The sequence below is a fragment of the Rhinopithecus roxellana genome, chromosome 21 (genome assembly GCF_007565055.1).
Source record: "Rhinopithecus roxellana isolate Shanxi Qingling chromosome 21, ASM756505v1, whole genome shotgun sequence".
Taxonomy (NCBI): domain Eukaryota; kingdom Metazoa; phylum Chordata; class Mammalia; order Primates; family Cercopithecidae; genus Rhinopithecus; species Rhinopithecus roxellana.
In genome coordinates, this window is record NC_044569.1 from 50,772,802 (window position 1) to 50,794,916 (window position 22,115).

The following is a 22,115-nucleotide window of genomic DNA, read 5'->3' on the forward strand; positions in this document are numbered from 1 at the left end:
CACTGCTTGCTTAGAACATTCCAGGTGAACCAGATGTACCCTATGGGTTTGTCTTCTTATGGTTCTAGGAATGTAGCCTAGATACTCTTTATTGCTGTTTGGAAAACCCTTGGGCTTTTCCTGCTGTCTGAGTTTGCAGTGTGCAGCCTTGCTGTTGTGTTGGCTGACATGCTGCACTTCAGTGCTTTTCTTTGCTACTTCCTTTTATATTATTATTTTCCAAAAATAGTTGGGTTATAAGTGATTCTCATTAGAGAATGATTTTTTCCATCTCCAGTTAAATTGTGTCTTCATCAACCTTTAGAACATAGAAAAAATATGGCTGGGCGTGATGGCTCATCCTGTAATTCCAGCACTTTGGGAGGCCAAGGCAGGTGGATCACTTGAGGTCAGGAGTGTGAGAGCAGCCTGGCCAAAATAGTGAAACCCCATCTCTACTAAAAATACAAAAAAATTAGCCAGGCATGGTGGCGCATGCCTATAACCCCAGCTACTCGGGAGGCTGAGGCAGGAGAATCTCTTGAACCCGAGAGGCAGAGGTTGCAGTGAGCCGAGATCGTGCCATGGCATTGCAGCCTAGGCGACAGAGTGAGACGCTGTCTCAAATTGAAAAAAGAAAAAGAACATAGAAAAAATTTAGATTTTTGTATGTTTGCCAATTAACAATCTTCATATCTCAAAGCTATACACATCCTTGTTGTGGAAAATTTTAAGTATGCAGAAATAAAAAGGAAAGGAAACAAAAATCACCCATAATCTTTCCACCTAGAGATAACCACTCTTAATATTTTGGAGTTTCAGCCTTTTTAAATGCATATTAAATGCTTTTATAAAACAAAATGAAATGTAATACACAACATTTTTTACTTCCTTTTTGTTTTAGCTAAAATGTGCCTCTTTCCATTACTACACAGCAGTGTATAAATATACTGTTACATTGGACATTAAGGTTTGCCCAAGTTTTAGATGGTGGACACCCTTGTAACTAAGTCTTTGCATGTATCCACTATTATTTCCTTAGGTTAAACTCCTAAAAGTGTTGCTGTGTCACAGGGCATTAAATTTTTAAAGGTCTTAACATATAATTTCAAGTTGCTTTTCAGAAAGTTTGGACTAATTTCTCCTCCCATCTTTGGAAGAGCATGTATCATCTTTTCATTTAATCTTTGCTAACTTAAGTGGAAATTTTGGTATTTCATATTATTTCCTTTTCTTTCATTGCTGGTGATGTTGAACATTTTTCATGTGTCTAACATCCTTTCATGTGTTTTGTGAATGCCCATTTATGTTCTCTCCCCATATTTCCGTCGATGTGTTCATTTTCTTATTGATTTGTATAAACCCTCTATATACTAAAATGTTAATTCTTTGACATGTTGCAAGTATTTTTTGGTTTGTATCAATTACTTTTAAATGTTGACTATGGTGTTTTATGTTTGGGGAGTTTAATCTGTTTGTAATTTATTGGCATACCAAAGTTTTAAATTTCTGTCTAATCAAATCAACCAGTCTTTTCCTTTACGATTTTTGCCTTTTATGTTCTTCCCCACTCCAATCTTTAAAAAAAATTACCATTTTTTTCTAATACTTTAATGGCTTCTTTTCTTTTTTTCATGTTAACTTACAGAATTATATTAAGTGTACTATCATAGAATGATGAACATGAGTTAAGTTAGGACTAGTTTTCACCATTCCACTCTGAATTGCCCTTAGCTGTTTCCTCCACTAAAATTAGAATCTTCTGTGATCCCAGGGAAGTAAGTGCTCCAGCCAGGTTGGCTTCAGGCAGCCCCTCCTTCCTAATTCATCTTAGTTTACTACCCTGGTCAAAGGCATCTTGGATCCCTAGAGGCTCAGAGGAAAGTTTTCTCCTTCACAGAGGGCGACCTGCTTGCCATGTGCTCCAGTGTCTGGAACCACACTGATTTTCCTGGAGGCCTTCGGGCCAGAGTGCAGGACCAAGTGTTGGAACCAGGGCAGTTTGTGGAGGGCTAGTTCCCCTGTTGTCCTGTACCCTTTGACCCACCTCTAGAGCATCCTGACCTGGTGAGGTGGGTGCCAGCTCCTCACATAGTTCCTTATGCCTAATTGTTGTTGGTGTAAATCAAAATCTTTCCCTCATTTCCCCTGCACAGGAAAGACAAGTGGGTGCATGGAGCCCAATCAAGTCAGTTTATTTTGTCACCAAAAAATTTTTCTTTCTTTTTTTTTTTGAGACAGAGTCTCACTTTGTCACCCAGACTGGAGTGCAGTGATGCAATCTCAGCTCACTGCAGCCTTGACTTCCGAGGCTCAGATGAATCTTCTACCTCAGCCTCCTACGTAACTGGGACTACAGGCGTGCGCCTCCATGCCCAACTAATTTTTTGTACTTTTAGTAGAGACAGGGTTTTTCCATGTTTCCCAGGCTGGTCTCAAACTCCTGGGCTCAAGCAATTTTCCTGCCTCGGCCTCCTAAAGGGCTGGGATTATAGGCTTGAGCCACCACACTCGGCCTGTCATCAAAGTTTAACATGCTGGAGCAAGAAAAGACCTAAAAGAGCACATTATTTCACATCTTTGTTTCTTTAGATAAAGTTCTGAGGCTCCAGAGTGGGGTAGTTACTATAGATGGCAGACTCTCAACCTGCTGGTGAATAATTCTGTGTGTTTTTACTCCTCATTTATTAGCTAGCCCCTGCTGTGTGCCAGACACTGTGGTAGGCCTTGAAAATTTTTAAAGTGTCTAAACGTATCTTCCTGCCCTCTAAGAACTCAACTGTTTAGCAGGGAGACAGATAGATAACAACTAATCATAGTGTGTATTATGGATGCATTAATACAGGTATGGACAGGGTACTGGAGAAGTACAAAAAAAAAGGGTAAATAATTTTGGCAGGAGGGACTGCAGAATTGGAGAAGACTTCCTGGAGGAGGTAATATTTGGACTGGACTTTAAAGAAAAGGCAGTTGTTTACTGCAAGGGCAAGACTACAGCAGGGGCAGAGGCACAGAGGCTGCAAGTATAACACATAGTTGGGGATTGGAGAGTGGTTTGGTGGCTGGTGGGGTGCAAGGGATTTCCTCTGTGTCCTTGGCTGCAGCCAGCTGAGCCATATGCAGTTCCCCTCTCCTCCTTCCATGTCTTTATATAGAATGCTGTTCTCCACGTGTCTGCTCAAGCAGCTCTTCCCTCTAATGCTCCCGGAATGAATGACAGCTCCTCTCTCAATCTTTGCATGACACCACATACCTCCCTCTATTACAGTGACTTTGACATTAAAATCAGAGGTGACAGTAGGGATTGGGTCTTTTTTAAAAAATTAATTAGAACATATGTTTGGGGTTGGATAAGAAATTCAAATCTTATGAAAAGGTAGAAGTTGAAAAAAATAAAAAGAACAAAGCCTTTTCATCTCTAAGTACCCAGGATCTCATGAGTGGTAAAGGATTTACTATCTTGAAAGTGTTGGAAAGTCATTGGAGATTTTTAAGCAGGGAATTAAAGGTATTTGGAGAGGAAGGGACTGGAGGCCAGGTGGTCAGTTGGAAAATAATTCAGGGATGAGGTGCCTGCATGTGGGAGGTAACGATGGCAAAGAGGGGAGAAGATGAAGGTAGAACACATAGAACTCACACACTAGTTGATGGTGGAGATGAAAAGAAGAGAAGAAAAGATAATGATGAAGTTTCTGATTTACTCAAGCTGCTGCCCTATCAACCACAAATTCAATATGAAATCATGCTAATTTCTCCTTCAGTGCAGAAAAAGGCAAAGTTAGCCAAGTCCACACTTTTAAAAGGATCACATGGAGAAGATGTAACACCAAACTGCATTTGGAAGTCATTTTTTCCCTAATGCAATAAATATGATCAATATGTAGAATAGCAAAAATATTTTGCATGACAGTATCTCTTAAAGTTTTCTTCTCAGATTAAGGTAGGGTCTGTAGAAAGGCACCAGGACAAAGGAGGGCCATAAAATAAAGCTGATCCCGGGGTGAGTTTGCTGCACAGGAGAGTCAGGCCAAAGTACTCTCTCTTAGGAGTGAGATGAGCTGCAGTGAAGCCAGGTAGGCATTTTTCACGACCCACATCTTATTTACCCAGAAGGTATTATGTGCAGGAGGGGCAGCATTTCCTATGCTCAGCTGTATCCAAGGCCTGCCCCTCCTCACTCGTGCTGGACTTCTGAAGACAGTATGGGGAGTGGAAGCTCCCAATACCTGTGATTTGCACAAGTGTGCAAAGGTTAAAGAACATGATTGTGTGGGATGTTTCTGTGTAACCATATGCAAGAGATAATACTAGACGGAATATGAGATACTGTAAAATATAAGACACACTCTCAGAATTTACTGTCTAGTCTGATTAAATTATAGAGGGTTGAAAACATTCTTCAAACAAGCATATAATTTGCCTATGAAAAAAAGACTTAAAAGTAGGGGGGCTGTCCATGGGACTGTCAATAATGTTTTTACTAGCTAAACTAAAAGTAGATGTTACACTTTAGTTAATCTTTATCTATCTCTCTCTCCTACCAGATAATTTTCAGGATCAGATGAAAAGGGAACTAGCCTACCGAGAAGAAATGGTGCAACAGTTACAAATTGTAAGATGCATTTCTACTTAAAAATAAATTCAACTTGATTGGTTTGTTTTCAGACTACCCGATATGTATGAAACTTTTCACGTTTTTGCATGAAATCCTTTGGTCCACTTACCTCTCAGCTGGCTTAGATGCTAATTACCAAGAGATTTACTTAGACACAGGATAAACAGATGTGGCAGTATGTTTCCTCTAAATGTAACTACCTACCATGTGTTAATAGACAGATGTGTAAATTATCTCTGTGGGTAAACCAAAGGTACCTGCATTTTCTTCCATTATGCAAACTTCCCAAACACAGTGCTCAGTGAAGGGCTCATTGAAGGGCAACTGTCTTCTATCCTCTCCCTTCACTACCCACACTTGAACTGGGCCCTCCACTACCAATAAAACACAATTAATGAGCACAATTAATCAATTAAATTCACTTGAAGGATGATGAAAAGAAACAAATGATTTCCAAATGAAATGTATTACTCTATCCTAATCATTTCTAAAAATGGACACTCACTAAGATCTATTTATATGGGAACAAAAACCAGGAAGATGTCTGATAAGTAAATGTAGTGGTTTTGTTTTGGGTTTTTGTCTGCTTTCTGAATTTTTTGCCCTTTGTCCCCATGTAGATACATCTAGTATTATTCATTAGGGCTTTTAAAGGAGTCTCCCAAGCTTCTTCATTTTCATGAGTACAATGGGGAAAATTATTTCTGCTCAATATATTCAAGATATATTTAATCACCTGGATAAAAAACACCTACTGATCCTTAGTGATATTCCCAGCATAATTATTACACTTTGGGTTGCTTGACATTTCTGTACTGATCCATGCTAAGTTTCAACCATTAAGCATGGATCCATGCATATGTGCCTGTCTTGTGTACAGAGCCATATCTAGTTCTTTTGTCAGGATTATTTAAGAAAGGTAGTTATTAATGTTTCCATTCTTCATTGGAGAAATCATGCCAGTGTTAGTGACGACTCCTAAGAGTCATTTTTGAAGCAATTGACTTTCCTTGATCTCAAGTGATCGTTAACAACTCTCAGTTCTGAAAACCACTACATAAGATGCTGCTTAAACAAGATTTTTTTCGGCCGGGCGCGGTGGCTCAAGCCTGTAATCCCAGCGCTTTGGGAGGCCGAGACGGGCGGATCACGAGGTCAGAAGATCGAGACCATCCTGGCTAACATGGTGAAACCCCGTCTCTACTAAAAAATACAAAAAACTAGCCGGGTGAGGTGGCGGGCGCCTGTAGTCCCAGCTACTCGGGAGGCTGAGGCAGGAGAATGGCGTAAACCCGGGAGGCGGAGCTTGCAGTGAGCTGAGATCCGGCCACTGCACTCCAGCCCGGGCGACAGAGCGAGACTCCGTCTCAAAAAAAAAAAAAAAAAAACAAGATTTTTTTCTCATGTTGGTTTTGTTTGCACCTAAATTTACTGGGGAGCAGAAGATTTTCATAATTGATTTAATAACAAATTCCCATTCTTAGCTTTTGTTTCCTTGATAATAAGAGCTGTAATTTCTTGCTGTGAATTGTGTTCTCTGTTTAAAGGAAAAATTTAAATAAAAGATTTGATGAGGGGGATATAAAATTTTAAGACCTCCCTTATTTTACACAGGTCATCATTTTCAGGTTTTGTTTGTTTGTGTGTCTTTCTTTTTTTTTTTTTTGAAACAGGGTCTCACTCTGCTGCACAGGCTGGAGTGCAGTGATATAATCATAGCTCACTATAGCCTCAAACTCCTGGAATCAAGCAATCCTCTCACCTCAGCCTCTCAAGTAGCTGGAACTGCAGGTGTGCGCCACCACACCTGACTAATTCTTTAATTTTTTGTAGAGACAGAGTCTTCTGTATTGCCCAGGCTGGTCTTAAACTCCTGGCCTCCAGTGATCCTCCCACCTGGGCCTCCTAAAGTGCTGGGATTACAGACATGAACCACTGCACCCAGCCCATTGTCATACTCTTAAAACAAAAGAAAAAAATTGCCACATGTGCAACAAAAAAAATTGTGATTTCAGGGGGTGGTGGTGAGTATAGCAAAATGGGCATTAGAGAAGGAAACAGTATTTCTTTTAGTGCCCCTATTCAAGGCCAGTTATGCAACCTTAATGTCTTAATTTTCTTTGGCATTTGGTTTGTTTAGTAAAAGACGAAATTATATTGTCTCCACGTAATAAGCACATAGGATTGATAGAAGAAAAAATGTCTCATGTCTTTTGAGATATTTGGTACATGGAAGATTAAAACTGGTATTACTAAATCATTTTGTTATGCTGTATTGTAAAATATTTTATCACATGTTTTCATCTATCTAAACAAATGTCGTTAATTCACATTCCTATAGATAGTAAACTATTCCTGGTATCAAATTAAGTAATTTGGGAGAAGCTTGAATTTCCCGCCCCCACCATCCTGCCCTTGAAGGTATCATATAATTCCTGAAATACACAAAGGTACATCCAGGGTAACAACATGAAAATTGGAGAAATCGACATGATTTGTCCCTCCTGCTTCTTCCCCTTTTTGTGTGTCCCCTACCATTAGATGCCCAGGGTTTTCATGCTGACTCCAGTACTTATCACAGTGTGCAGCATCAAACAGCTGTTTATAAACATTTGTTGAATGAATCACCACCCATGATGACCCTGACCCAACTCTGATACTCTCATGTAGCAGTCCTCTTAATTCTTTCCCAAATTTCCCTGGCTTGGTCCTAGTTTCCTCAAATGTTATTTTACACTAAGCAAATACTATTACCAAAACTCCTAAAGGAAGGAATACTAGCAAATTTGGGGGAGCTTCTGTATTACTGCCCTCTCTGCACCTAACAGACATGAGCTTTAACGTCTGTAACTTGGGATTGAGACCCATACCATACAGTTCATTAAGTGTCAGTTCCTCAACCAAAAGGAGCTGCTATAAGGTTTAACCTAGTGCCCTGGTAGGAATATTACAAGTGCAAGTGTGCAAGTGAGTAATAAACATGAAATGTACATACAAGCCATAAAATGCTATGCCAATGCGAGTAATGAATTTAATGGTATGGCCCTTCTCAAAGTAGTACCTACAATGGTGGAACTATTATAGGCGTGAGCCACCGTGCCCATCTGGCTAGATATAGTTTTGTGCAGAAAAGACCTATAGTTTACATGGACTAATCTGCTTTAGAATTGAGGCTGCAGATTCAATGTTACTTCAACAGAAATGTATCTAATTCCTTATTCAGCTTGATGTATTTGTCAAAGTACCTGGGGGAAAATGTCTTTAGAAAATTCTATCTAAAGATTATCAAGAAATTGCAAGGTATCACAATTACTGGCTTTCTGAATATTTTAGTTGGATGATCTTATTCATCAGTCAATATGGTTGCATGCTTTGCTTCCTGAAAACAGAACAGTTCACTCAAAATTATTTTATGTTTAAAGTTTACGGAGCATATATTACAAAACAGATTTTTTTTTTCTTGAGATGACATAAAAACCCACTCTATCTTGCAGTCATGGAGAATTCAAATATATTAAAACCATCATATTTTGTAATGATTCCCAAAGACCCACAATGCATTTATCCTATGTTGTTAAAAAGTGTTTCTATTCAAAAAACTTATTTCGAAAGTATCTTGGGTATCATTGCTATAGAGAGAAAACTTATTAATTTCTTCAGCTCCTGCATTTTTAGATTCTCTGTTGACTGTCATTTCTGCACCATTGCTTCTTTTTCCCGTGTTAAATGTAAAGTTGTGATGACTACAGAGTCAAATGATTGATTCTCTTTGTGTCTTTATAAATGAATGTGCATTTATCTCAAAGTGAGATTTAAAGCATGTGAGGAATTATTTAACATTTATACGTGGCTGTAAGCTACCTTTTTTAAAAAATAGCTCAAATTTTGGGATTTTTAGTATTTAACATGGTTTGTATTAAAGTCCCCCACCCCTGCCCTGGGTTTTCAAGTGCTTATAGCATTTTTATTACTAAGCCACATTTAGTTATGCAAAACAAAGAAATATATTCCTATTCCTATGAACCACTACAAAAGTTTTTTAATTTAGCATGTTTATGAAAATGTAAATATTTAGTGTAATAAAGGGTAAAGGATTTCTCATTCACAAATGAATTGTGATTCTAGGAGAAGTTTATTCAATTTTAAAAGCAAAACTTATCAGTCCTTGGGATGAAGAAGCTGACTGAAGATTTTTATTTAGTAAATAGCCTTTTGATTACAGTTTTTCCAAGGACTGAAATATAAAAACTTACATGAACTGAGATTGTGATGATGCCTTGATAAAACTTTTGTTTTATTATTATGAATTTGGCAATAATTTCATAAGCAAGTGTATCTGTGTATAAACTACTACTGTTGATTTGCTGAAGACATGCTTTTTTATTTTTTAGTCATAGTTCTTGGAGGACATTGTGATGCTGCAATACAGAGCACATGATAAATGGCTAGACCCAGATTCACATCCTTTGAACTTGTCAGATCGCTACCACAAGACGTGTTGATTGGGAAAATGTGCTAGTCTTTAAGTGCCCTCTGCTGTTTTTCCAGAATGCTGCAGTCACACACAGCTAGGGGGAACCTAGGTCTCAAAGTTCTTCATTAAAAGCCTCAATTAAAATAATGTTCAATCAATAGATTAAGGACTAATGTTTTGTTCACTGTGGACTTGTAAAACAGCAGTTTACAACTTCCTAATGACGGGAGTGCAGTGCTTCTTCATAGGGAAAGGAGCGAGAGGTCGTTATCTTTGCTGGAAGAGTGCTTGTTCTTTGGCAAGGACATAGCTCTTCAGTAAGATGGTCTTTTCTTGGAGGTTCTCCAGTATTCATTAGGATGGGAACTTGCCCAGATTTCTACTGTATCAACCTAGAGAGTTTGTAAATATATGTCTTACATCTTTATTTTTTAAAAAAGATAGATAGAACCATTACTGTTTTGCATTATATTTTTAGAAGAAGATCCCTGGGCCACTGGAAGCTTTTGACTCTGTATCTAAATACGCATCAAAAGGAGATCCCTGCAAGTCAGGAGACTTAATGCAAGCCTGAACTTCCGTGGAAGCTGCCTTAAAATTCTCTAGCAGTAGACAGACTTTGGCTACTGTGTGTCCATTTCCAATTATTGATCTACTGTTGTGCACCTTGACAGTGCAATCAGTTGTTCCTTAGTTATATAGCCTTTTTCTTCTGATCTTTCTCTTTTTGAGATGTTGACTGACCTGAAGGTGTGAGCTCAGGTTAACTCTCTTGGCACAAACCAAGAAGTCACTTTTTTTTAACTCCAGTACTTTTGATCTACTATAACCAAGTAGGTAATTTAGAAGTTACATAATACTTTGAATTTTTTTCTCCATGCCAATCTCGATAATTTCCAAGCTGGTCAAGATGAAAAGAAAGCTTTTGTAAGTCCTATTGTAGCTTTGCATGGAATAACTAACTCGTTTAAATCAAGCCTCTAAAATCCTGAGCTTCCGAGTTGGGGAGAATTTGCTGAAGTGTCTGCAAGTCCAATGTTGCATTTTATGGACTCTGAAGCACCATCAATTGTAAGAGGCACCACTACTTGATGAGTCATAAAGAAAAAGGTTCCAACTGTAATTCTAAGATACCATCAATTATAATACATCTGATTTCAGAATGTTAAAATGTGAGGGGATAAAGTGCATCCTGGAATCAGTGAAATAATGCTGTTTCCATTAACAACTGGCCATGCTGCTATAATCTTTATTTACCATTCATGATTTAGGACTTAGAATGGAAAAATACATGATTCTCAGCTCACTACTTTTTGCTTTTTATCTTTTTTTTTTTTTTTTGGCTTTTATTTCATTTTGTTTTAATGAAATAAATGAAAAAAATCAACATTCTGGTGGGGATAATTCTTCACCCCAGTTTAAATTCCAATCTGGACCCTTGGGACTCAAATATGCTTATCTGGAAATGTCCGTTTTTTCTTGAATCCTTTTTTTTTTTTTTTTTTTTTTTTTTTTTTTTTTTTTTTTTTTTTTGCTTTTCTTTTCCTTCTCAGCTTCCTACCTTAATGAAATGCTGTGTTATTGCTTCTGAAAAAAAGAAAGAGGAGCCATTTTGACTTAGCTCTGAAAGTAGAATCCTTCAGGCGGGTTTCTTTGGATTAGGATGAGTAGTTTACTCCTTTAGTGAGATGGCCCATGGTGATTTAACTTATCTTTCCTGGTGGCTGGCATAGAACAGACACTTGCTAAATCTTTGTGGTGTCTAATCTTGATGCTGAGGACTTTTTTTAAATGTGAGAGTGGCACAAACACATTTTATTGGGAACTCCTTGTGCCCAAAAGTTTACATTGTTTGTCATCCTAAATAATAGAATTCCATTCCAGGCTCTGTCATGTCATACATCTAGAGAAGTGATCCATACACTTTGGCACATTGCAGCATACACCATAATGGAAAACCAATATTCAAAGGGGTCTCTGTTAATAGCAGGTATAGCATAACCTAGAGTGAAAAGAAGAGGTAACTAGAGTAGGGCCTTGTGTAACTGTCCTTGTCATAGTTATCTAGCTGATCTCAGCCTGCATCCTAAAATATGAGATTAGGACATTGAACTTTTAATGTTACTATATGAATCATTTATTTCAATGCTGCTATCTATACCCTTTATCAGATATGTGCCTATCTGACATGTTTGTGTTGTGGTTATATATCAAAATAGTGAGATGGTTATTTTGTTATTGTCTTTTCTTTCCTGTTAAAAACACTGTTTGATTCAGCTAATTATTACAGTAAAATGGTCCAACTCTTTTTAGCCACTAGCATCACTGTAGATTTATAACTCTTTCTCGTTAATAATAAAGGTTCATATGTGTGGACTGTTGATAATGAGAGGAAAACATACCATATACTGGAATGTGGGAAATTATATATATATATATATCATTGCTTAATTGAATGAAAGTAATTTTATTTCCCTCACTGCTTTTACTTAACAGCCATATTTCACATTACATTCTAGAAGGGTGAATATTTATTTATTCTTTACATGTAGAATAGACTCAAGTCTTTAAAGCCCTGAGTTTAGCCTGTAATGCTGAAGATGGGTAACATAAGAATAGAGCACCTTAACGGGGGTTAGTGGAGAGGCAAATCTAAATAATACATTGAGTCCAATTTCAACTATTGGAATTTTCTAATGAAAAGAAGCATACCAAGTGTGATCAACTTTTATTCAAAACCCCAGTATTCAAAAGTACTTTTCAAGTTTACCCAGGTAGAATTCTCAAGGTCATATTTTCCATTGAGTGCAGTTAGTTCTGATGCTTCTTTGTCTGTGTGTGTGAGAGAAGGGGTCTTGCTCTGTCACCCAGGCTGGAGTGCAGTAGTGCAATCATGGCTTATTGCAGCCTTGATCTTCTGGGCTCAAGCGATCTTCCCACTTCAGCCTCCCAAGTAGCAGGTGTGTGCCACCACACTTGGCTAATTTTTTAACTTTTTGTAGAAACAGAGCCTTCCTATGTTGCCCAAGCTGGTCTTGAACTCCTGGGCTCAAGCAATCCTCCCACCTCAGCCTCCCAAAGTGCTGAGATTACAGGTGTGAGCCACCGCACCCAGCCTCTGATGCATCTTATCAGTTATTGGGAATCTAATCAGAGTAATAGTTTGGGTTTAGTTAGTCTTATTTGTAATTTATAAGGATAGCATATGTTATAAAGAAATTACATCTGTTATAAAGAAATCATTCTAATAAACTGAACAATTACATTAAACTAGTTTGTAAGCACATTCTTGTTTTATGACCTTAAACATATATTAGAACATCATAACTCAGTTTTTGTACCTAAATAAATATGATACCATATTATTAAACGCAAATTTTTAAAAACTTTAAAAAGTGTGGCCGGGCGCGGTGGCTCAAGCCTGTAATCCCAGCACTTTGGGAGGCCGAGACGGGCGGATCACGAGGTCAGGAGATCGAGACCATCCTGGCTAACAGGGTGAAACCCCGTCTCTACTAAAAAATACAAAAAAAAAAAAAAAAAAAAAAAAACTTTAAAAAGTGAAACATCACATGTTAACCTCAAGGACTAGCTGTAGCAGCAATCCAGTGTGATCACCTGTTCTGTCCTCACTGTACTTGTTAACAGGCCTTAAGGATGCTGTACCCCAGAAACCTCATACTGCTAAGCAGATGGAGACCTCTTTTTTTCAGGGAGGATCTATTGGCATTCAAATTGTTAGGCATGATGAAGGGTCTCCATTACACATCTGTCTCCAAATCTAGCTTACCTGGATGGTGTTGCTTATTTTTATCTTATAGATCCCCTATGCAGCAAGTTTGATCAGGAAAGAAAAGCTTGGCGCCCATCTTAGCAAAAGCTAAAAGGTAAGATCATCAGAGGAAAGCAATTTTCTTAACTCTCTGTATTGTTGTGTGCTTGAACATATTCTTTATTGATGTGTTTGAAATAGCCCAAGGGATTGGTAAATTTGCATCCTGTGTTTGAGTCAATATACCGATAAACTTCGTTATGTCCGGGGATGGGATTTCCTAAATGAATGGCCAAGTACCTCTTATAAATTCCATGGAAAATTCCTATAACTAAAAATTCTGTATTCAGTCTGCAAAAGTGATCTTCTTTCTGTTTTACGGCTTTCTGCTCTTTACGGTTCTGACACCCCAGTTACTGCCCCCAAGGAAACTGAAGTGTCAGCAGTCATCCTCAGGGTGTCTCCTCTCTGTCTCTCCTTCGCTTCCAAAAAGCCTGCCTGAAATCTGACTTTCAGAGAGTTACTGCAGGTGGTAATACGAACTGGGGACGATATAGACCTTTGAGACCTTCTGCTCTAGGAATAGTAACTAATCTTTTCCCTAAACCAGTAATAGTTTCTCTACAGCTGAAGCCAGGTTCAAGGTCATATCAGTTTAAAAGAAAATGGGAAAGACAATTATTTTGGACTCTTAAGGAAGAGCAGACAGTGACAATTCAATGGCTATATTCAGAACATACCTAAACATTTGAAAAGAAACTTTTTCAGCCCATGGAAGAAGACATATGTAATTATTAGAATTGTGGGAATGCAAAAACTAGCACTTTGTTTCTGCAACAATATGTTGGGATGACCTAACAACTAGGATTGCGAAATCAGGGAAAAAACCACAGATGCCAAAGGTAGCATTTGTTAGTGCTCATGGCCAGCTAGGACTGCAGCCATTTATCAATTTAATCCATTCCCACCAGAATGACTCTTCCCACTCCTCCCCTCTGGAACATATTTTCAACTCAATAGAATTTGTTAGCAAAAAGAACTGTGCAGGCTCACGGTTCCTTTTGTTCCTTCACCTCCCTTCTGCATATCACGAATTTCCTCTAGCAGGTGCAAATGACAATTTTTCTTGCCATTATCTTTATTAGTGGTAGTCTTCAGTATTTGTCTTAAATAATAATAATTATGTTACATTTCATCAGGTGCTCAAAACCCTTTCCAAAACAGTCTTTCATTCATGTGCTTTCCCTTAATTTTACACATGGGGAACTGAGGTTTACAGATAAGAGATGTGACATTTTATGTTCATGTTGCAAAGCCAAGAAGAGATTCTGGGGGCCCTGACTTTGGATCTAGTGCCTGCCTCTTCCTAATGCATGGACTTACTGCTCTTGGTGAGCAGATGATACTGCAACAGAGGTGCTCAGAGAGTAAGTCATTCTGTTTCCATCTCTATGAAGTTATTAACAAATGCACCTGTGAAGTTGGCTCTGTTCTATATATTAAAGTATTTTTATTAAGTCTGAAGTTGACTTTGGGCAATTTCTTTCTCAGTATAATAGACCAGGTTTACACCAGCGGTGTGAAATGAAAATTTTAGAACATTTAGATTCCAGTGAATTTTAACTCAGAATATCAAGATAATTAAGGCAAGAATGGTTCAAATTAATTCTGATAAACTCCGTACGTATAATGGTTGAAAATGTCAAACTAATTTTCTTTCAAGAGAAAATATTAGGATGTTTTTAAAAATAACCTTCTTATTCAAAGTTTATAAATCATAAAGTCATACAAATCATGAAGTTTACGAATCAAAACTCAGTGAATTGCACTCACCCAGGAACACACACAAACACACACACACAATGAAAACAAAAACAAAAGGAAACTCAGTAAATGTTCACAATGAGCTCACTTAGCTTTCCAGCTCCTGATAACAACCTTGTGCCCCTGTTCAGCTTCTCCCACTCCCTACCCGCAATGATGGTAAATTTTGCCTGTTTTTGAACTTTATGTAAATGACATTGCATAGAACATTCTCTTGTATCTGGCTTGTTTTACTCAGCACTTGGGAGATTCGTCCCTTAGAATGGGGTTTTTGTTGTTTTGTTTTGAGACAGGGTCTCACTCTTCTGCCCAGACTGGAGTTGCAGTGATGTGATCATAGCTCAATACAGCCTTGACCACCCTGGCTCAAGCCATCCTCCTATCTCAGCATTATAGGCGTGCATGCCACCATGCCCAGCAAATTTTTTTTTATTTTGTAAAGACAGGATCTCCCTATATTTCCCAGGCTGGTTTCAAACTCCTGGGCTCAAGCAGTCCTCCTGCTTTGGTCTCCCAAAGTGCTGAGATTACAACCATGCCCAGCCTTAGAATGTGATTTGATTTATACTTAAGAGCTTCGATAAACTCTCTTTGTATTCCTTATACTTCCCCAACCCATCTTCCCTATTTGTCAGACCTGAGCCCATTTTGCACCTACAGATTAAGACTCACTGCCCAGAAACTACACCTCTGATAGTGACCTAGCATATGGTTAGGTGGAAAAAAGAAAAAAAAAGATTGATTTGTGTTTAGTAACTAATGCTTCCTCCATGCTGATTTTGTTTCCATCCTTGCAGACAACAGGGATTTCTCTAAGTAGACCCTGGTGCTTTCAGAAGATTAGTGGTTACTTAAATGCTTAGCTAAATCAGCCAAGCAGAGAATCATGACTGTATTGTTAGAGGCAGTCTCTGATTCTCAACATGCCAAGCCTGCAAGGAGTTACCCCAAGAGAGATTACAAGATAAAAATCATTACACCGAGGGAGAGAGACACATTCTGTCTTGCAGAGTGACCACAGGTTTCCAAATTAGGGACTGATGCATTAATGTCTTATGCAAGAGTGACCCTTAAGGTAGTATGCTGTATTCTTGCCACCCAGTGGATTCCAATATTACTATTAAGAGGAGGAAGCTTTTCAAAACCACAGGCAATCCACTTAGTAAGCTGAGCGAGTACTGCCACATATCACTGATCTGCACATTTTTTTTTGTCCTACATTAGAACATAAGAAATTCCATGTTGAGTCAAAATAAAGATCCACCCAGGTCAAGATACTTTAAGAGCAAAATTGTTGTTCTTAACAATATCAACCTCAAAATGTAGGCATATACACTGAATACTCTTAGATTTCCCTTGGTAACACCATAAAGATCCATTACCCATGGATTTATCTTCACCTTTCTTCAACCTAAGCATAGTCCCCATTGGGGCAATGAATTCTATTTGTTAAGCTACCAGCTGTTAAAGTGTAGTTTTTTTTATTTACCTTCAAACTACCTCCTAAAACAAGCCCTATTAGATTAGACATTGTACCGCTCTTCGTATTAGTCTCATTATGAGCTCATGAGTACAATGGAAAGGATTTGAAAAAATCCTTTTTGAAAAAACTTCAAAATGTTGCAGACATTATCCTTTCACCTGGGCCCATTTTTAATGCCAGTATTATTCCCGATGGCCTTCCTAACATCTAGTTAATTCTGTGACCCACTTCCTGCACAGATAACCCAGTGTAATCTGTGTGAAATCCGTCCCCAAATAAAAATGGTATGACGTTAACACTACTTTAATTATTACTTTACATTCATTTTCTTCCAAACACATTTAAACGTTTTGCAGTTATCATTCATGTAACTGGTTGAAGCATCCACAACTTTCACAGACAAGAATTAAACCATTTTACATAAGTAGAAAGTGAATCAGGGAAATGTCTCATTCATAGTCATGCAGAAACTCATTGGCCAAACTGGAAATGATAATAATGATCATTTATTGAGCACTAACTATGCCAGATACTGGCTAAATACTTACTGTGTTATCCTTACAATGCTGTAAGGTAGATCCTGTTATTACCTCCAATTCATACTTAGAAACTGAGGCTCAGGGAGTCACATAGCTCTTAAGTGACAGATACAGGATTCAATCCAGGTCTATTTGACCCTAAAACCTTCTCTCTGTCTTCCTTGGGTCCTTAGCTGGTGGTGAGGGAGACTGGGTGCCAGATCTGGTGCTATCTCCCTGTGTTATCTTGAGTAACATCATTTCATCTCTTTGAGTCTCACTCTTATCTATAAAATGTGGATGGCCAAACCTGGTCAAAATCTCTACTAGCTCTAAAATTTTGGCTGCCACTTTTGTGTGCCAATTTTCTGATATATTATCTCTTTTTCCCCAGAAAAGGGCCACTTTCATGAAAGTCAGCCCAGGACCACATGTAACACGCAACAGCATGACCCACCTATTTTTGCCTTATGTCTGCATTTTCTTAATCACTAATTGCTACATTGCATCTTTCTGGAGCATCTGGAATATTATTTTTTATTGGTATTTTAACTATATCTACCTCTTTGGTAAACTCTTATTTTTGTTTCACTTCTGGAATAATTACTATGAAAGTAACAACAAGAGTCTTAAAAAAAAAGATATTGGATTTTAATTGAACATTCTGTGTCTTCCCTTTGTATAGATCAAAGATAAAGAGGGAGAGTGGTACATTCATTTCTCTCATCTTTAGTCAGACATAAGAGGTTCTTTTAAGAATCTCTGTAGAGAATAATGATGTGCCCCTACTGTTCTAAGGACTTTATGTTGATTATCTTATTCAATCTTTGGAACAACCCATTGAGGTAAGTATTACTGCTTTCACCCCCCTACAGCTGAGAAGGCTGAAGAGACAAGAGATGAGTAAGTTGCCTGTGGTCTCACTGCTAGGAAGTCACAGGATTTGAGCCAGGCTGGGGCTGACTCTGCATTCCATACTTTGTCTGCTCTCCTCTGGTTTGCCACCTAAAATTGTGGCCTAATTCACATCTTGTATTATCAGTTATAAAAACGCAGTTAACAACCAATCCAATCATTTCATTGATTTTGAATCACAAAACCTCCGCTCATACTTCTATGTTGCCCTGACACTCTACGACAAGAAAAATAAACATAACTTGGGCCATCCAATCAAAACCAACAGAGCACCAGAGCATGAAATTCTGTCTGCCCCTTTCACTGCAGGCTGCTTTTGTCTTTGCCCAACAACAAATCCCAGCTTCTAAACCCATCTAAATGGTTTTACTGTAAAAAGGACACAGCAAACAATTTATTAAATGAGAGTGAAGCACACTCTCATTTAATATTTCTGATTTGACTCAATGTCATCAGAGATATATAACCTAGGGTGGCAGACAAAATGTCTTTTCCTAAGGAGGTATACCAAATATTACTCTACATGTTTTAAAATTATCTGATTATATTAGGCTCAGCTTGTTATTCTGTGCTTTTGTCTTGTCCCAGGTGCACAGAACGACTTACTCTTATTCTCTTGTAAGATACAGTCTGCCATGGAGCACTTCTGACCCGCATTAAAGACTGCAGATCAAAAGGGCTTGGGAATTAAATACAAAATCAGGTTCAGGAGAACCTAAGGACAAGTGACCTCAAAACAGCATGGACAACCATGTAAAATAGACTGTAGCAGCCATTCATTAGTGGGGGGAGGGGGGAGCCAACCAGAGCAGTCAATGCTTGTCGCATCTTTTGGTGGAACCAAAGTTTGAGTCTTCGTATTTTTAAAGGACAGTTGAACCCAGGGCATGGGAAGTGCTATTAGCCAACTGGGTTGGGAAATCCATGGATGGTCTCAGGCAGTCTCAGTGCTGCACACATGGAGAAAGCAACTCTACAAAACTGTCTTTTCCTTTTGAAGAAGTGATTCTTGGTGGAAAGAAAACATAAGACCTGTCCTAGGAGTGGGGATCGCGTTTCAACGGATGGGAAGGCACCAGCCGTACAAACCTGCTTTTCATAGCAAACTGGACAGACTTAACACGTGGCCCCTTCCTCTCTGTACTTTGCCTGCTGTATGAATGAAGATTGTATTCCTCTGGAAATATTTTACAGTTTAATATTGAGTGTAATTAAGAATATAATCATGTTATCAAAAATGGTATTTAACTCTGTTGTAGTTTCTTTAACATTCATGTGGATAAAAAAAGTCTATAATAAAAAACTATGAAGTAATAGTTGTGTTCATGTAGTTAAATGCATATTTGCTTGAGGATAACTAAGAGAAATTCATACTTTTAAGAATTATTTTGGTATAAAAATATTTGAATAAATTATTTTTGAAAACAGAATTCCTTCAAAAATGATTATTAAAGGCTAGCCCAGCCTTTGGTCATTGTCAGCATCTGGACAACTCCCCCATTGTTTTAGGATCTTTGTATAGGTAAAGGAATGTTCTAAATTCCTGATAGGTCTTACAGTAGTGTTGCTGATAGAGCCCACCATAGGCCTTCCCACTTACTGTGATGTTAAATCCAAGTCCACAAGATCGTATTATGCCCCAAATTCTGCCTTTCAGATGAGAGAGATAAATACTGAACACTTTGCAGCCAAGATTTCTAAGGTAATGTGGGTTGCACAGAAGTCCACCATGGATGACCTCCCAACCTGAGGTTGCCAAAGCCCATTCTAACGGAAAAAACATCTCACCATTGGCATCCCTCAACAGATTTCAAAAGAGCCTTCAGATGCATCGCCATGAGATTTAATACTTTTTCCCCACCTGCTTTATTACCACAAACTATCCCAAAAAGCTTCACAACTTACCCTTGAGATAAATGCTCTTATCTTGGCTGTGACAATAAGAAACCAAAGGAGGGATACTCATTTGTGATCTTCTTCCTAGCCTATGAAGGATGAGAAGTTGTGTTAGAGAAGGAATGTAAACCAAGTCCCAGAGTCTGGAAACAGATTCTTAGTGACCACTAACAGAAACTAATATGAAGATGCTGTGACAAAAAATTTTCTCTTTGAGCTGTTCTTCCAGGAGGGGCCTGGGTGCAGGTATGAGTCTCACAGAGTCCTTTGGACATGATATATGTTTCTAAAACTGGTCATTGTACTTAGGTGTGTAATTTGAGCAGTCAGGTAAGTGGAGAATTTTCTCTGATATAAGCATGAAATTACACATAGGGGTGGAAGCCCTGTGGCTCTTAGCTTTGTACTTTAAGCCAAGGATATCAGAGGTGGCAGAAAATCATCTGGGAGGCCACAAACCTGGCTTCATGACTAGCCAGCAGGGTCATTTTCTACAGAATCCAATGCAAACTCTAGGACCAGATAGCTTCTCAGAGCAAAAGCAACTTGGTCCAGGAGTTTGGAGGGAGAATAACAGATTTACAGATAAATTTAAGGTCTTTGTCCTGCAGCTGCATCAACTGGCAGTATAAACCAGCCCGAAATGTCATTCTTTTGTTTCCAATTGCAACTTTAAATATCTATGAGTTATTAGTGGTAAAATATCAGCAAATGATCTTGTAGTAAAAGAGAAATAAAAACCCAATAACTTGACCAGTATGTCTGCAGCACTCTGGACTTACTAACCATGGCATAACTCTGCACTGAGTTCATGGCCAAGTTCAGTACAGAAAACCATTTGCTTCTGCTGCTAACAATGTTAAAACTATCACTTCTCGGCCTTTTGGCTAAGACCAAGTAAAGAATGTTAAAACCGCATTGGTGCCTTCCAGTTCTCCACCTAAATTCCAGATTCCAAAGAAGCCTAGCTATACGTGTCTCTGAGTGCCAGGGCTCTCCTGTTGACCTTACTCCCATGCCTTAGAGTCTCTATTCATTACAAGCACTAGAGCCTAACAATCCTCCAAGTAGCCATAAAGCTACACACCAAAAACCCAAAACTTCAAAGAAAAAGTCAAGGAAATCACACATGTGATGTGGAAACGTGTCATTTACCCCATGTGTTTTCTCATTAAGAATAGTGAACATATTTTTCCTGTTCTAGTAATGTTTGTTGCTTTTAAGTTGGAACAAAATAATTCTTCCCCAAAACTGGATAGAATTGTGTTATCTGAGCTGCCTTGTGGAAATAGACAGGACATCCATCTCAAGTGCTGCATGGGGCTAAAAATAAAGCTACTCCTCAGAAAGACAAGTAAAAATTCTTGGCTGCACAAAATGACAGCAGAAAAAAAATGCTGTGCTCTTTTCTTTGTTTTATCATGTCAAAATTCCAAGGTCATTCCAAATACTAACTAATGAAGCACACAGGCAATGCAAATACAATTCTCTATTTTAATTCCAAATCAAATTATAAAATCAGAAAAAGCATCAGCAAATAAAAGCAAAAATCCAGGCCTGAACAGTAAAGTATTTCCTGTTGGGGCCGACCAGACATTTCAGACTGATGCTTTCCATCCTTAGAATGCCTGAGTAATTGCTTGTCTGTTTGCCACAGGCAAGGAGAGAGGGACATCACATCCCAATTTCCTTAGATTGAACAATGAATGTGGTCTCTGCACTGTGGAAAATAGAGGAGAACTCTCTCCTAGCTACAGGGGATATGATCAAACTGATAGGAGCTCTTTCATTTAAGAGTTAAGAGTTAAGACAGTGTTGGGTTGGTCAGCAGTGAGGGAGGTTAGAGAAAAGGAATACTGTCTGCGTTTTAAGGATGTGTAAGCACTGTCATTTAACTCCCAGCACTCTCTATGCTATGAGCAGAGGGCCTTTGTCTCTCTCTACAGAGTTTAGCACACACAGTCTGACCATCTTACAAAATTCCCTATAGGCAACCCAAACCATGTTTGTAATAACAGACTCTTGTGGGGGAGACGTGTACTATACACTTTAGGAGGGCAGAAGATGTCTGTTTCAGCTCACTACCCTCTCCCTAGTGCTTAGCACAGTCCCTGGCAGGTAGCAGCAACACAAAACATTTTTGTTAAATGAGTGATTCTATCTTCTTTATTTTATTTGAGCCAATCACAGAAGCAGATCAGTTCACTGTTATCAATTTAAGCTCTCTCAAAGGTTGACTTTTCATCTGATTTCAAATGATCATATGTGGCAAATGCTAGTTGCCATCCTATAATACCCATTCTCAGGTGGCAATACACCCAATTGAACAATTACCCTACTTGCAGTTAGACATGGCCATGTGACTATATTTTGGCCAACGGGATGCAGGTGGAAACATGTGGAACTTTCAGGAAGGTAGCTTCAAAATTAATTAATTAATTAATTAATTAATTATTTCTTTTTTTCCTTTCCCTTTCTCTCTTTTCTGATGTCTATAAGATGGATGGAGGCCCAGCAGCTGTCTCAGGCCATGAGGTGATTTTGAAGATGAAAACCATATACTATTAATAGTATGGCACACAAAAAAATAATAAAAGCCAGGGTCCTTGACAACTACTGAACTACCATTCCAACTCTGG

At 38.4% G+C, this 22,115-nt stretch overlaps 1 protein-coding gene across 1 annotated transcript in view; it reads left to right on the forward strand.

Moving 5' to 3' along the window:
• Positions 1-18,894, forward strand: part of SKOR2 (SKI family transcriptional corepressor 2) — a 46,756-nt gene extending 27,862 nt beyond the window's left edge. Inside the window, exons 7-9 of the mRNA XM_030926151.1 lie at positions 4,524-4,591; positions 12,890-12,955; positions 18,169-18,894. Of these exons, the coding sequence (XP_030782011.1) occupies positions 4,524-4,591; positions 12,890-12,952 (131 nt within the window). The 3' untranslated portion in view covers positions 12,953-12,955; positions 18,169-18,894. The remainder of the gene's footprint in view (positions 1-4,523; positions 4,592-12,889; positions 12,956-18,168) is intronic.
• Positions 18,895-22,115: the final 3,221 nt, after the last annotated feature.